This window comes from Cupressus sempervirens, chromosome 5, assembly GCF_028749045.1.
Source record: "Cupressus sempervirens isolate cs-2001-9-10 chromosome 5, ASM2874904v1, whole genome shotgun sequence".
NCBI lineage: Eukaryota > Viridiplantae > Streptophyta > Pinopsida > Cupressales > Cupressaceae > Cupressus > Cupressus sempervirens.
Window position 1 is genome coordinate 489,870,143 of NC_143122.1, and position 16,859 is coordinate 489,887,001.

General features: G+C 36.2%; 1 protein-coding gene across 2 annotated transcripts in view; it reads left to right on the forward strand.

Moving 5' to 3' along the window:
* The first annotated feature begins 1,362 nt into the window (after nucleotides 1-1,362).
* Nucleotides 1,363-16,859, forward strand: part of CNX3 (cofactor of nitrate reductase and xanthine dehydrogenase 3) — a 50,713-nt gene continuing 35,216 nt past the window's right edge. The window contains exons 1-2 of one of the 2 annotated variants that reach the window (XM_089831465.1): nucleotides 1,363-1,473; nucleotides 1,558-1,774. In XM_089831465.1, coding sequence (XP_089687591.1) covers nucleotides 1,655-1,774 — 120 coding nt within the window. In that variant the 5' untranslated portion in view covers nucleotides 1,363-1,473; nucleotides 1,558-1,654. Of the gene's footprint in view, nucleotides 1,775-16,859 lie in introns of both variants that reach the window. The other variant, XM_089831464.1, reaches the window with a different exon arrangement.

Here is a 16,859-nt window from a genome sequence, read left to right on the forward strand (position 1 = left end):
TTTTTTTTGTGATTTTTTTGAATATTTGACTCTAAAATCCTAAGGTCTAATAAAACTCTTCTTCTCCCGACTCCCAAACTATGAGTCTGGGAGTCGAAAAAAGTAGGGGGTCCCCATTCCTAGTGAGGAATGGGGCGTGTGTTGTGGACACCAAACAAGGACTAGCCAACGGGCCATTTGCATTGTTGGGTGTAGTTGAAGGCCTTTCTTATCTCACCCTTGTGGGCATTGCGATTGTCTTTGGGCTGCAGTATTTGGACTATGGATTTATTCCTGGTCCTACACCTGGGGAACAATGCTTTGGCTAAATTCAAGTTGGGAGTGTTGTAAGCTCAAGAAGCACCTGTGGGGAAATGAACTGTATGTACGTGATTTTTAAATAGGAGGGTTTTCTTTCATGAATAACAAAATCATAAGAGAAGAACATAAGACATAAATTCTGAAAGGGAAATGTCCTATTCATGGGCACTGTAATGAATTGAATAAATGAGTATTTCTTTGACTATAATACAAGCAATCATGAACAAGTAAAGAAGCCCTAAATGCAGGAATATAGTATTTGGCATACAGTTGGAATAAATTGAGTTTTTATTAAACCTAGTTCCATTGTTTTATCTTTGAAATTTTCACTTAATTCCTCTAAAGCCTATCACACAGATAATGGGTAACAACTATGATAGGGATAATGGGTAACGCCTTTCATAGCGATAGTGGGTAACACCTGTCACAGGTATCATGCTGTATAAGAACAAAGACAATCTACATTGAATGTAGAAATAGCTCTTCACAGGGAACTATTCAACCTCAATCTTTTCTATGTTTTGATAACAAAATGGGGCAAGAAAAAGAAGCCCGCAAGGAAAGAGGCTGCAAAGAAGGAGAGAACTTACATCTGTCTCTGTCTCACTTTACTATTGTCGCTTTCTGCAGTCATCTCACTCTTTGCAATTGTCCCTGTCACTGAGAATAACTCCAAAACGCTCGATAACAATGTTTTAAAAGTTTTCTTCTCACACAATAATCTCGTGTAATAAATTAATCGTTACCGCTTTGTGATAGCTCCACCACATAATAATAAATGCTATTAAATCAACACTTTTGCCTCTTCAATTTCATATTCATTTTTCTAGATTTTTATCAAATATTACCCCTGCCAAAAATTGATGCAACTAATAGGAAATCAGAATTTTGCAAATATAAAATAATTATTAAATATTTCCACATCAAAACATTAGATTATTAGTTTTGATTTTATTTGCACTCATAGTGTGCCACCACCAAAAGCATTAGTACCTTGCCTTATGCAAGGGAGGGACAAACAATAGGTGACACTTTGACTATAAAATTTAAATCAATTTCTTAGACGCTATGCGTCCTTGTCTCAAATTGTTTCTTCATTCATCCAGAAGGCAAGCTATTTCTGGTTGCTAACTAGACTTTTTAGTTCCCACTCATGGCCCCATAACGAAAGAGGTAAAGGGCATGGCTGCGCGATCTTCCACATTGCAATTTTTAACAGACACGATTTGCTGAGTTCCAACGTCGTCTATCTTGTAGGTCAATTGGATTGCAGACCTTTTTGCAGAGTAGGGAGCATAGTAGTGGGTACAGTTTTGGAATTAAGAGTCAGCTACGCCATTTGCAAAGACGGCAAATGACAAAAGTGGGGACTGTTATGTTCTCGATTTTCACTAAACGAAATATCGGCCGGCTGGGCTGCAGATTCTTGAGCTATGACAACCGCACTGAAGCCCTTATTAATGAATTCAACAAGGTCAGTCCTTTTATGTATAATTATTCAATAATAATGCAAAACGGTTTTTATTAGTAGCAGACTCAATATTAACGGGTTTCTGTTTCTGCGCCTGTTGGGCCAAAGAGTTTTAATATTACCTATGATGGTAGTTTGTCAAACCCTTTTTGGATTCTGAAGACAAAAGATGGTAAACATGGAAGGAATGACCTTGGATAGAGTAACACAAAAGCGTTGTTTACCCTAGTTTAGCAAAACTGGGTTTAGACGAGAAACGCCCTAAGACTACCTATATTGATTCAAAATATGCACATTTTGAAATCTTGGAGACCATCTACAACTTTGAGCCTTTTGTAGCCGGAGTACAATATGGTGAAAGCAATTCAAAAGACACGATTCTCCCTAGTAGTATATTAAAATCTAATTACCTATTATGCTTAGATATCTTTCTAACGCTTTAATTTTAGCTACCTGTTCGTGATTTTCCTTATCTCAGTAAACAGTCGTGGATCATTGAACTGCCCTTCAGCGTCAAACTTTGTAATACCTGCCTTAGAAGTTAAAAGAAGAGATGATTTTATGAATTTTTGGCATTCTGACAATAGAACTGAGTCGCAAAGTTTTGCAATTGTAGGCATCTGATAAGTAGCTGGGATAAAACATTTCTTCTGATTATATGAAATAGACCGGAGACCTAATAAGTCAATGCAACATTGTATCCCATCAACATAAAAGTGGACGAATCATGTTCCGGACAATTACAGTAAGGTTGAAACAAAAATTTTCTCTAATTTCTTAGATCGGGTTCTCCACAGTATGGCAGGATTCTTACATTGGTGAATCACAAGGTAGCATATACATCCAGTGGAACTCTTTATATGTTCTTTACAAGTTTCGGGAGTGTATTTTCTTCTTTTTAAGCTTTAATACCTTCTTGGTTGAAATTATTTTTAACATTTCAACCAACTTGATAAGGCCTAATTACAGTTTAGGCTTTTGCTGTCTAGCATGTATTTGAAACATAGCGAATTCAAGTAATCTTGGTTTGCGAAATAGAACATTTTCAAAAATTAATGCTATAATATTTAACCATAATAGCAAAAATCTTACTCTAGCAATAAATCAATAAACCCAAAGATAAATATTTTTTTCTGTTAAACCCAAAATATAGGGAACCCAGTAAAAACTAGAATATTCAGGGAAGCGAAAGGAAAAAGAAGTACTGCTTTTTGTATTCAAAGGCAATTTTAGCTGCATAGAAGTAGAAAGAATGAAAGAGAATGAGAGTTTACACAACATATTTTAGAATACTTTTTCCTTAATTATTAGATCGCTGATTACACATGCACACTGCATGCTATATTACTGAAAAGTTTGACTTTGAAGTTTGAACTTGAAAGTCAATTCCAATTTACTTCATATAAAGTCACCACAGTACAAGGTAACATAAAGTGGCAAGAGCTAATCACTCTTGCTACAATGTATGCCTGTTACACTATGGGGCTAAAATTGTGATTAAGCTTGCAGGTCCATAAATCTCCTAAGTTGATCAATCTCATCAAGATCACACTTGGCATCTCCTGAGATAGAAAACTCGTTCTCATAAAAATATGGGTTCTCATCATTTGCGATCCATTTGGAATTTGGCTTATATCTATCAAGCCTAAGCAATCGATCTTCCTCTATGCTACTTAATATTATCAAATTGACCACATAAGTTAGTGAGGTAGACAACATAAGTTAAAAAATGTAGAAATTAGCTCTAGAAAATGAAAGGAATCAATTATTAGAATTTAGAATTGTAATTGCAAGTTTCGTTAATCTCAATTTTTTCAGTTTAAGGTGGAAGTTGTTTTGAACAAACAGCACATTTATTTGCGATTGAGTCAAATGGTTGTTTTGCATATAATGTATATGCTCAAACACACTCTATATATGTATTAGTGAACGGATTTGTCCTTAAAATACAAATATGTAAATTGACTCCGAATGCCCACAACGAAGTCCAAACTGCACTAACAGTTGGATAGATTATCATGAGATTGATAATCTTCCTCTGAATTTTCTGAGTACAGCTCCCCGTGTAAGATTTGCAATGAGTTCACAAGACAAACTACAAAGATGCTTTTAACCTGAAAGCAAATAAGGTATACAAACATCTACCCGTAAACACAGAATAGATGTGAAAAACCTAAATACAAAGATAAATGAACACAAGAAACTGACACATAGATTAGCATTCAGTTCGAGCCGGTTTGCATGGGAGATGTTGTCACTCGATTGCGCAGGCATTTATGATTATCAATTTCCTTTGGGGAACCTACTAAAGACCATGAAAGCTGATTCACGTCTCGCATATAAATGTTGCTGATGCCTTTGTCTGAGAGCTCCATTCCACTAAAAGTGATGGACTCAAGAACTTTGACTCAACGACAGATGCCTCTGTAGATAGAGATAGGCACATTTGATGGCCAAAATCATCTCTGTTCGACGAAATTGATGGAGGAATGATCTTCACCAGGGCTCGCAAACAAGCATGATTACACATTCCCTTATCCCATAGTCTGCTGTGACATCTGTTTGCACAAGCCATGATCAAATTGACATTTGGTCAAATGGTTTGCATGCTTCCATTTATCCTGTTGATGTGTCACAAGATTGTAGGAAAACCGTGCTCACCTCTATCTCGTTTTTGTTATTAGGCGTCACCACCATGACCATCCTTATTGATGTCGATCAGCTACAAGTATGTTTAACATGAACATTTGTCCTCTGATATCTAATCGGTAAGCATTAATATTGCAACTCCATATATGAGATACTTAACACACTGAAAGTGGCGTGGGATCCGATAACACCCCATTAACACTTTTTAAATCTACCACCACCTGCAATATTTATATCTTTGAACATACTTTGACCCTGTAAGATTGATTGCGCCCAATCTTCCGCGGTAGATATCCATACTCAACCCATTCTTGAATAATGTCCCCTCAGGTGCAAGATCGGGTCCGTACTTCTTTTTAATTACCTGTATGTTGCGCGAAACATTAACATTGAGACTGTTCTAGGCTGGGATAGATACCATGGCGACATTTCATTAACTCTGGCAGATTGAATTACCATCTCAAATCATGTGAGGAACAATACAATTTATCAGTGCACCCATTAAACAGAGACTCCTGACATATCTGACATATAATCTAGGTTACAACTTAAGATGGTAAACCATTCACATTGTGAACCCAACTTAAGGTGTAAAGTGATTTTTCTTTATTCTTGTCAACCTATGTCTTCAAAATGCAATGGCCTCTTCTTTAACACATTAATAAACAGTAACATGTATTACGTTCCCAGCTTTCATCTTCTATCCTCCCATTCGAACGTCAAACCTGTACATTAGACTCACATGTGTATTTACAACTGTTATGCCAAATTTATGAGCTTGCACCTTGCAGAATGGAGGCATCACCAACTTGGTTCCTGTTTGAGTCTTGCTTTGTCATGTTTTCTTTCGTGGGGGTTCCGCTTCAGTATGATATCTTTGATATCATAATTTGTGCTTACTTAATTCAAATGGAAATTAGAAATTTGAATGAGCCATGTCCATAGATTTAAATCTTGTACTTATTGGGGTTGCCATGACCTGTATATCTGAACTGAGAGCTTGGGCTTTTTAAACTCTGAACTTCGGAATCTCTGAAACTCTGATTTGGGGTGCTTGATCCTGTGAGCCAAAATACACCTGCATGTACCTGGAGGCATTCACACAAACTCTCTAAACCATACAACGTGGATCGGAGAGCCTGCACTGAACCAATGAACTTTTACTGAACTTGGCTTTTGAACTCGAACTTTGAACCTCTAAGCCTGCAAACCTTTTGAACCAGTGAACCTTTTGAATCACTCTGAAATTGTGTACTGAATCTCTGAATCATTGAACCTGATATACCTGCTTGTTCCAGTTGAACTATTTTGAACTGGTTCAAAATGGTTCAAGGCCCGTTCTTGAACTTACCAATATTCGACTCGAAAATCAGAGATAAACATGAAAATCAGAGATAGAGCGCCTGATTTTGAAACTTTAAAATGGGGGTCTATAAGGGTACTAACAATATGCTTAGAACTGAATGAACTACATGGTTGGTTGAACATACATATTCTTATCAGTCAATTTTTATTGGCTTCAGTGCCAAAAAATCTCATTGTGTTGAAGAGACACAAAGTTTATCAAGATTCTATCATGTATGAGTTACAATATAAATAAATTGTTAGAAGTTTATGGAGCCTACTTAATTTAAATGTGATCTCGCTTCACTAGAGGAAAAGCCCCTTGCCTGATTATATAGAGCAGCTTCGTCATGGTTGCACACAGATCCTCTTAGATTATGTAATGTTTTTTTTTCCATGCATCTGAATAGGCCCTTTGTGACCTCTGCACATTTGAAAATGAAGTGATATGTAACAACAATGGATTGAGATAGCATCCAGTGGCATGGGGGGTTGAATGAATTTGCCAATTTTGATATCTAGTCAACCATTTCTCATAGTGGCATGTACCTATACTTTTTCTCTATTCTACTGATAGATTCCTTGACCCTGATCATGGCTTCATACAAGTGGCCTATGGGTGACTTATCTCCATTAGCTAGTCTCAGAACTTGAGTAGAGGCTCTAGAAATCAGACAATTTGTCATGCTTTTGTCCAAAAGCTTACCGCTGTCCTATCATCCATGCAACCAAGAAAGCTAAATGTAACCCATTCATTTGAAATGACATTTGTTTTGATTTCACCTTTTGCAAACAATGAATCTACAATGCAATTGAGTAGCAAATCCTGTCACCAATTGGTTGAAGAAGTTCCTTGTCCTCCATGAAGATGCATATGAGACTCAGTACTCTCATGTGACTATATGCAAATCTGATAATTGATTGGACCATGTCCAATACATAATCCAGTTAAGTTTAGCTTATATCTTCCAGGAGTAAATAATGAGAGTGTGCTGTGCATGAGGTCCAAAATAAATATTGGGTAATTCTCCGTCAGAAATCTTCTCATAAGAATATATACTATAAGCAACATTATCTCTAATATATTGAATCACTTTTTGTGAACCTTTCTCAACAATCAGTATAATGATGAATTTTGGACAAAATGGAGCAAACACATACAAAACATTTGTGCTCAATCCAAACAACAATGTAGAAAGACAACAGATAAACAATATAATATTCGACCAATGATTATATGTAGATGTAGTGGAAGTAGAAGATTTTGGATTAGGGGATATCATTGTAGATGATGCCCATTATTAGCAGAGAAAGAGTTACTACCATCTAGTAGCAAGGGGGAGTTGCAGGTGCAGTCTTATAGGCCAGATGTGGAGCTGCAACTAAGTGCAATGACAAGACCACTCTTCTATGTTTTCACAAAAGTAATGAAGAGGAATTTGTAAAATCTTATAATTCTTAACTTTCCTAGATATTTAATTTATGATGATTTACAAAGACAATCATCATAAATTCATATTAGTTGTCAACTAATCATTGTATTTGCATGATGATCTAATTTTGTACTTCGTTTGTGTTCAAATCTAATAGAAGACTCTTCACCAATGTTTTATAATCTCATTCGATATATTTTGTAGCTATATTTTGCATAATAAATTTTTAATAAAAATTAAATTATTTCTTAAGTTCCTAAGTTTTTTCCAAGATAGTTGCTCTGCCGAGTTTGGGTTTGTAAACTATGGTTTCAATAGTTGCACTAGTATAAGGAGCAGTTACTAGAAGAACATATTAATGAGTACTGTGACTTCTTGCATATTTGTATGAAAATGTTCAAAGCAACCCAAAGCACTCAACTGTTGTATTCACAGAGTGATGCAATTTTGTGCTCTATTTGTATTCAAATTTAATAGAAAACACTTCCCCAATGTTTTATGAACTCATTCAATACATTTTGTAACTATATTTTGCATAGTTGTTTTTAATAAGTATTTTTTGAAGTTATTGTGTTTTTGCCAAGATCAAATTAGGTCTACCAAGTTTGAGTTTGCAAATTAGGGCTCCAACATTTGTGCCAACACAAGGAACAACCTATAGAAAAATATACAAACAAGTACCATGGCTACATTGGATGTCTGCAGGAGAACATTTCAAGGCAACACAAATGCTTGAATGAATTAGTAAATTGACTCCTTATGTTCATGCTAAAGTGGAGTTCCTAACTTCAAAAACATTGGTTAAGCATTCAATTTGCACCCAAGGTTAAAGCCAAAGCAAGGCTTAAGCAAACGCCTTCGTCTTGCAAGAGCAATCTCATGCAAGAAACTAGCTACAGGTCTTTCACATAAAATTAGATTTCCCATTCAATGGCAAGTTGCAACACTTTAGATCAGTCTCACAAATATGTAGAATCATCTCCTTATTGTTTGCCCATACTGAAAAGAAGTATAAGTGCAGAAGTACTGCATATGCTAATCAAAATGTAATCTTTAGATTTACACAAAATAATATACAAGGAGATATACCATAGTGCAAGGTCAACATGGTTAAAAGTTTAAAATCCGCACACAAAAACACTCTTCTCTCTAAAAGCAAGATCAGTTGTAATATTCAACTATTAACAATAGTTACGATACACTATCCAAGCCATGCCTCTGTAACATTATCATAGCATGCAAATTTGGAGCAATTCTAGTAGCATAATGGTACTTGCAAATAAACTATACAATCCATGTTCTACTCCATCCCCAAGCATTAACAAATAGATTATGAACAAATTGAAAACCATCAAATGATTTTATTAAACCATGTTTCAAATCTATGAGCCCAAAAGGGGTGCCCAAAATGGAACAAATCACAAGGCCCCATTTCTGTTCTTGGTCTGTATGCAATATTTAGCATATTTTTTAAGATTAATTTTGTCATGATCTGTCATAGTTGACCATCTACCTTTGGTTGCTCAGTTTTGTCACCGTCCTCCATTCAAAGACACTCTTGATATCCCCCCCCGGTGTTTCATCGTTCCAATGAACAATTGCAATTTAGTACATGGGAAATAATAATCATAGCAATTATTTAGGAGCTGTCATAAAGTCTCGAAATTCTCAATTCAGATCACAATGTAATAGTGTCAGTATAAAGTTCATATTCTTGGAAAAAGATGGGTAAATTTCTGGAATGTTTCATCATAATCTCTTCCCAAGTAGCATTCTCCATAGCATATTGGTCGCATTGGACCTTCTACTGCGATATATTCCGATTTCATAAGCGTAGCTTACGCACCTCAAGTATTTTGAGTAGTTCTATAACCACCACCCTTGGATCTCGCACCTGCAAGAAATTTCAATCAATGACATGCTCAACATTGGCTTTATATTTCTCAAGATAAGATACATGAAACACATTATGCATTTGGGCAAGGGCTAGAGGTAGAGCAATTATGTAGGCTACAGGGTTTACAACTTCCAACACTTCAAAAGGTCCCACATATCTTGGAGTGAGCTTGGTGTTTTACCAATTTTGATAGCACTCTTCTGAGGTTTTACTTTTAGGAGCACCTTCTCCCCCACCTCAAATTCTCTAGTTCTTTTAGCATCTGCATAGCTCTTCTGACGATTATTATTCTCCTTCAGTCTTTGACGGATTTGAACTTCTTGCTCTTCTATTTCTAAGAGCATTTCGGGACCAACAATAATCTATCCTCAATCCTATTCCAACTTACAAGGGTTCTACATTTGTGTTCATATAGATCCTCAAATGGTGCCATCTTAATAGCAAAATGATATGAATTATTAAAAGTAAAATCCACTAAGGGAAGATACATTTCCCAGTGGTATTGCTGATCCATACAATACACCCCTAAAAGATCTTCTAATACCTGATTCATTATTTTTGTTTGTTTGTCAGTTTCAGGATGATATGTTGAACTGATATTCAGTTTTGTTCCCAAAGTGGAGAACAAGATTTTCCAAAATCTAGATGTCATTCTAGCATCCCTATCTAATATAGTCTTCTTTCGAACCCCATGAAGTCTGAAGATTTCTCTTACGAATTTATGGGCAATTTCTAGTGCCCCATTTGTTAAATTTCCTGGAATAAAAAGAGCTACCTTTGTAAGTCAATCCATTACCACAAGAATAGTATTATGCCTATTTCTGGTCATAGGTAACCCTTGTACGAAATCCATGCTAATTATTTGCCATTTCCATTATGGAATTTCATTTGGATCTAGCAACCCAGTTGGATATCTGTGTTCATCTTTGACCCTCTAACATTCAAGACAAGTCGCAACAAATTTGGCTGCTTGTTGTTTTATAGCCTTCAAAAGTACAATGGTTTCATATCGGCTAGCATTTTTGTCACCCCAGGGTGTACTGAGTAAGGAGCGGCATGGATTTCCCTCAAAATCATTTTGCGAATTTTAGAATCCTTAGGTATATGTGTTCTTCCCTTATACCTTAAGAGTCCATCTGGTTCTAGTTGGTAGCCTTCATATCTGATATCACACGGATCATTTTGGAGGGCTTAACACACTTGTTTATAGAAATCATCTCTCGGTAATTTCTGAAGCACCTATTCTCTAAGTCTGGTATTTATTGTTATTATGGCAAAAATGTGTCTTCGCCTTGATATAGCTAGTCAGTTCTCCTTCCTCTTGATATAGCTGTTTCAAAATCATAGTCTGCTAGAAATTTCAACCATCTCCTTTGATGAGCATTTCATGGAGCCTAAAATTTAATCTCCATTGTTGATCATGATAATTGAAACACGAGGTTTGGAAGTTATAGAAACAGTCCCTTTAGAAAGTTGTACTTCATTATTTGTTTCAAATAAATGTTGTCTTTAAGAAAGACATACAGTCACAGGTTGGAAATGATGGATGAGGAACTACACACTTTAGCTGAGTGATCTATAGTATTGACTCATGGGTCTTCTTATCCAAGCAATACTTAAAATTTATTCATGACAAAATGCATATGATCAAGGAATCTGCACATCTAATTGACAGAAAGCATCAAACATTCACTATAATAAGAAGAGCATACACTGAACTAACATTTTGATGGATGATGGGTTTAGTAAAAACTATGAGTGTTGGGGCTATTGATCTCTTCATTAAAGTGATGACAGACTTGCAGATAAGAAAATCTCAGAGGATTTTGTACATATCAGAACACAGTCCATTTTGATTAAAGGAATTGGAGTTAAATGATTCACTCAAAACGGCAGATAGGAGGCAACTCAAATATGAGATTTGGCTCAAATTAGAGAAGAAATACAGTGACGTTCCTCTACACGGGAATATTGCTAGAGATGGAATCAGATTGCTATGATGGGTTCTGCATTAGAGAAGTTTGGACAATACAAAGCTCATATGAAGCTTCCCTTCAACACTTCTGATGAAAGAACATGGAAGAATTGAGTCTATGATATGCCTGAGATTGCCACTGTACACTCGAATTCTCTTAATGCTCATTCAAGTATTTTGGAACACTCCTCTGATAATGAAGAATATATAATCTGTGCAGGTGTAGGTCTGCAGATAATCCTGTTTGATGAAAATGGTTTTGTTACAATCATTAGCAAGTTCATAGTCCCATCTGAGATTGGAAGCTCTAGACGTTCAGATAGGAATGTTGGAACTATTTTCACAAGGACTTGCAGCGCTTCTATTGATAACAGGAGACAATTGAGACCAAGTATCAACCCAGTCAAACATGAAAAGGTGAGGATGCCTAAGCATAGAGACGTGGAAACAAGAGATCTATAGCCCACGGCAAGAGAGGAACCATCGGTATTTACACTCTAATGATAGAATTAGAGTTTTTTGGCATTGAAAACCATTTGAAGATATTTTACTTTTTCCATCTGGTAGATTGTCAGCATATGGCATAATGGGATTGGCATATGGATGACATATTGAAAACTTACATAAACCAATACAAAGGAGGATGAGACGTCAATAAAAAATGATATGTTCATATATGTGAACTCACGGGAAAAGATATATTGAAGAAGTGATCTATTACTAATAGAAAGGAATATAAGACACTAACATAAATAAGGCCCGATAAAGGAGTGTGTTCAGAAAATTTTATATACGGCGGATAATGATTCTTCTATAATTGTAGATGCCCAATCTATGCTTAGCAAATCCCCAGCACCCAAGGATGGGACAGAGTTGCATAGGATGAAGCTTCAGACTTGTCTTATTAGTAAAAGGTAAGTCTAGAGTGATTACAAAGTTCGCGGGAATTATAACTTGGAGATGTCTGGATTACACATGCCTAGTCGAATGAAAAGTTAAGACATACTTGCAATATCAAATTGATGACTTACAGGAAGAGACAAGATTGTTGATGGGAATTCATCAATATAGAAAGATTCATTAAATTAAATATAAGATGGCAATATCATTATCAATTGGCAAATTAATGATAAGGAAGCATGTCCGGTTACAAATAATGCATCTAAATAATAATTTGTTCAATTCAAAGGACGTATAATATATTTTTAGAGATATGACTTTTCATTTTGAAAAGTCACATCTTGAAATGAGTCAAATATAAATATAGGCTGAATTATAAGAAACAAGACATATCAAACATTCAAAAACATTCATATTCTGAAGAAGCATTTTATATTACTTGTATGGAGGAATAAGGGCTATAATATTACTTTGTAATATGAATTCTATAATTTTATTTTAATAATAAAATAAGAAGTCCTTTGTTTATTTTTAAATGGCATGGAGAATTAAACTGCAAATGAATCGTCTTTTGTAATTATTTTTTGGAATCTTGTATACGATTTAAATGTCGGATAAGTGGACTTGGTCATTTAGCTTTTTAAATTTGATTATTATAGATATTGTGAAATATTAAATTGTTTTTGTATCTGTGTCCAGTTTGTCTTCCTACCAGAGGAGTTAAAATTCAATATGGACTAGTTTAAGATTGCATAAATATTTGATCTATCGCATCTTGATTATTTAATTGTTGGCAGTATAAATGAATAAGAACTTTATGAAGTTGTACATGAAAATTCATTGAAGTTGACTCTATTGCCCGGATGAGCAAAGGCATTGGTCTTTTTATTATTGAAGTCAGAAAATCTACATATTCCTTCCTACAAGCATCAAATTCATTATTATTCAAACATTATACAAAACATCCAACCATTTCTCAGTATTTAGTTTCATTTTAATCGAGTTCGAGGACTTTAATCTATATATTCCTTCCTTACAAGCATCAAATTCATTATTATCCAAACATTATACGAAGCATCCAGCCATTACTCAATATTCAATTTCATTTTAATCGAGTTCGAGGACTTTTGCCAGTTGGAGAACTCGCAAAGCTTAAATCCGCTTTAGAAAAACTCTCTACCCACCTAGGTGTAGTGGAGCCTGAAGTGCAGGGGAATCAAGGTGAATCTCGTTCGTTGGCTAGAACTGATTGCAGAATCCTATCTGAGAAGTGGCAGACTCTTGGATTTCCAATCTGCAGTTTTGGGAACCAACAACCTACTCAAGGCATTAGCTAGTCGATTCTCCTTCCCCTTTATATAGCTGTTTCAAAATCGTGATGATTTGACCGTAGTTCGAATGGTTTCTCTATCAGATAGCACCTCCACATCTGCAGAGCATGAATAGTGGCTGCCAATTCTAAGTTGCGCGGTGCATAATTTTGCTCATAGTTCTTTAACTTTCTAGACTCATAGGTAATAACTTGACCATCTTGCATCAATATATTAAGATAATAAATAATTGTCTATTATCAGTTAATGGTAATCTATTGTATATATTTAGTTAGCTTTAGTTAGCTGTAGCTTTTTTAGCTTTCTTTCAGCTAGAATAGAATGTTTCTATTCTTTAGGATCGTTTCCTAAGGAAACATCGTTCCTTTCTTTTTTATATAATGACCTCTCGATCTTTATTAATAACAAGCAAGTATTTTTACCAATTACTTCCGTAATATGGTATTAGAGCCAATACGTTCGAAATTTTTCTCTAAAATTTTTCAAAATAATTTCTAAGGTTTTTCTCAACAACCCATCTAGGGTTTTTGTTTTTATTGAGTAATTCATCTGCCAAGAATTTGAGTTTCGGCTAGATTTCTTTTCTGAAAATTGTGATTCTGATAGCTCGCATTTAGCACATCTTGTGCAAATGCGCGACCTCTGATACACAACTTCTTTGGTCGATTTTTGTCTACCAATCACAACACCTGACAAAATCAAGTGTTCCCAGGATTGTTTTTTGCATCGACAATCACTGTGAGGGTCGTTTTGTTTGCAAATCGCTATTTCCTTGAGGAAAATCGTGCACATACAAGGCCCATCTCTGCAACTCGCATTTTTCCTACAAATCGTGTCCAATTTCTTGTGGAAACTCACGATTCTCTACTTTCGTCTGGTGTTCTACTAACTACGATTTTTTTGCTTGCATTTGATGTTCGATGGTTGTCTATCCATTTTAGATGTTCTGCTCGCATTGCAAATGTTGGGGCTCATTGTTCGGTGAAAAATCGTGGCTTCCACGGACTTTTTTCTGAGGTCACGGGTTTGCCAAACATAGCGTTTTGAGGGTGAAAAATCTTCTTTTGTCTTAGTTTCATCCCCACTATTGTCTTAGTCAAAATGCCCCTATTTTGAAAAAAATTGGACAGTTCTTTTGCCTGCAACTACCATTTTTCTGCCATTTTTGACCTCCATGGCCACCGGCTTGGTTTTTTGCTTGAAACCCTAGTTTTTTGAGCTCGATTTTTTTTTGATTCCAGATTCTTGGTGGGTTTTTTGAGAGCTCAACTAGGTTGTCATCAGATTTTTCTAGGTGCCTTGATTCTCAAGCCAGTAGATTAGAAATTGGCAACATATTACTTACGGATTTTTTGAGCTCTCTTCTGGGTCACTCTCCAATTTTTGCCTCAAAAAATGTGCATACATTTTCATGTTTTTCCATTGGAAAATGTGTCATGGCATCTATGACAAACATTCTGCTTGAGCACAACTCAAAATTCAATGGTCGAAATTATGGCACTTGGAAGTAGTGGATCATTGCAATTTTTTAATATCTAAACATCGATCAACTTGTTCTGGGTGTTAGGAAGCATCCGATTTCTCCTGGTCCTGACCAAGATACTTGTGATCTGAATAATCGAGAGGTGGTGATGCTTCTCAAATTATCTGTGGCTGATGATCAACTCTCTTAGACTCCATCCGGCAAGATAGTTATTGAGATCTGGACACATCTCAAAGGTCTTCATGAGACTTCTGACAAAAGAAGAACTTTCTTTTTGAAGAACACTCTATTTTCTATTGTCATGGATGAAATGACCTCGCCAGAAAATCCGTGATCAATTGCTTGCCATCGGTCGCAAGATGGAGGAAGAGGACATTGTGGTTATCACTCTTCGGAGTTTACCAAAGTCCTATGAGCATTTTATTGAGACTCAACATCATGTCTTTTGGTGTTGATCTGAAGTTCACTGATCTCTGCACATTTTTGCTTTAGCAAGATCGGTGGAAACAACAATTTGGTAGCAATTCTAGCTCCACCTCCATAGAGCAAGCCTTTGCTACTAAATCCTTTCAGAAGGATCTTGTTTCAGTAGTCGTCTTAGCAGAAGTCTTTTGCTCTAGCATTAGTTGGTTCTTGGAAGAAGAACATTCAATGTAACTATTGTCACAAGTTTGGGCACATGAAGGTTGAATGTCGAAAACACTTAGCTACACAATCTAAGCAATCAAGTTCATAGCCCAAAGTGAATAGTGCAGAGCACACTGAGCAAACAAAATCTGCCTTTTACGTCTTCATGGCTAAAAGACCTGTAGATCATGTCAAGTCGTCTGCCTAGTGCATTGAGTCAGGTGCCTTTCGTCACTACACCCACCATAGAGATTGGTTCACTGACTACCAACATTATACAAATTCTGTTATTTTTTGGTGGCGGAGAAGAGTACATAGTTGTCGGCAAAGGCAACATTAAGATTCAGTTTGTTGGGAGGAATCTCATTTTTCTCGATCTGTACTATGTTCCAGGGATGGAACTAAATCTACTCTCAGTTAGTCAGTTATTGCAACATTCTCCACACTTGGATGTCACTTTCAGTTCACATCAATTCACCATCACTGATCGGGCGACTTAGTCTACTATTGCAGTGGGTCTTGAGGATCATGGTCTTTTCAGACTTACTGATTTTGGTGATTCTCGGGACTTAGCTATGGTTGTTCGGCGGTCTTCTATTAGAAGACACTTTGGTATCAATGATATGAGCACTTAAATGTGGGTGTATTTCCTAAAAAGAAATGAGATGCATTTCCTGTATTTCAGAAGTTTAAACCTTTAGTTGAAAAGAGTTTGGGAAATCTATTATTACTCTTAGATCAGACAATGGGTGGGATTTTGTTCTAATGTTTTCTCTAGCTTTTTGGATACTCATGGCATCAAATGCTAGTTAACCACACCCCACACACTACAATAGAACAATCTAGTTAAACGTCGGAACAAAACAATCACCGAGATGGCTCGATCCATGCTTATGTAGAAGCATTTAACACTTACAGTTTATCTTTTGAACTGATCACCTACAATAGCGCTCAAAGGTAAAACTTTGGAAGAGGCATGATCAGGTCACAAGCCTAGAATTAGTCACTTGAAGGTTTTTGGCTGCCTTGCTTTTGTTTGGATCCTTGATGCGTCACACACCAAGTTGGATGCCAAGAGTAAGAAACTAATGCTTGCTGGGTACAATAGTCTTCACAAAGCCTACCACCTGATCAATGCTGAGACATCTTGTCTCATCTATTGTCATGCTGTAGTTTTTGATGAGCAGCGAGGACCATTCATGCCTGTTTCTCCTGTTCCCGATCCAGTAGACCATCCTATGAAGGCTCACGATTTGGGAGTTAGGCTTCCATTAAGTCCACCTGATGGGAGGGCTCCAGTAGCTCCTACAGCTCCAGATATATCAGTGATCCCTATATAGACACCTCCAGCTTCTCTAGTAGGATTGCCTCGATTTGTAGATGCTTCACCTGAGTTTGATCCTGATTCTTCTGATGAGGAACCTGATCACCAAACATCTCTTGATACTA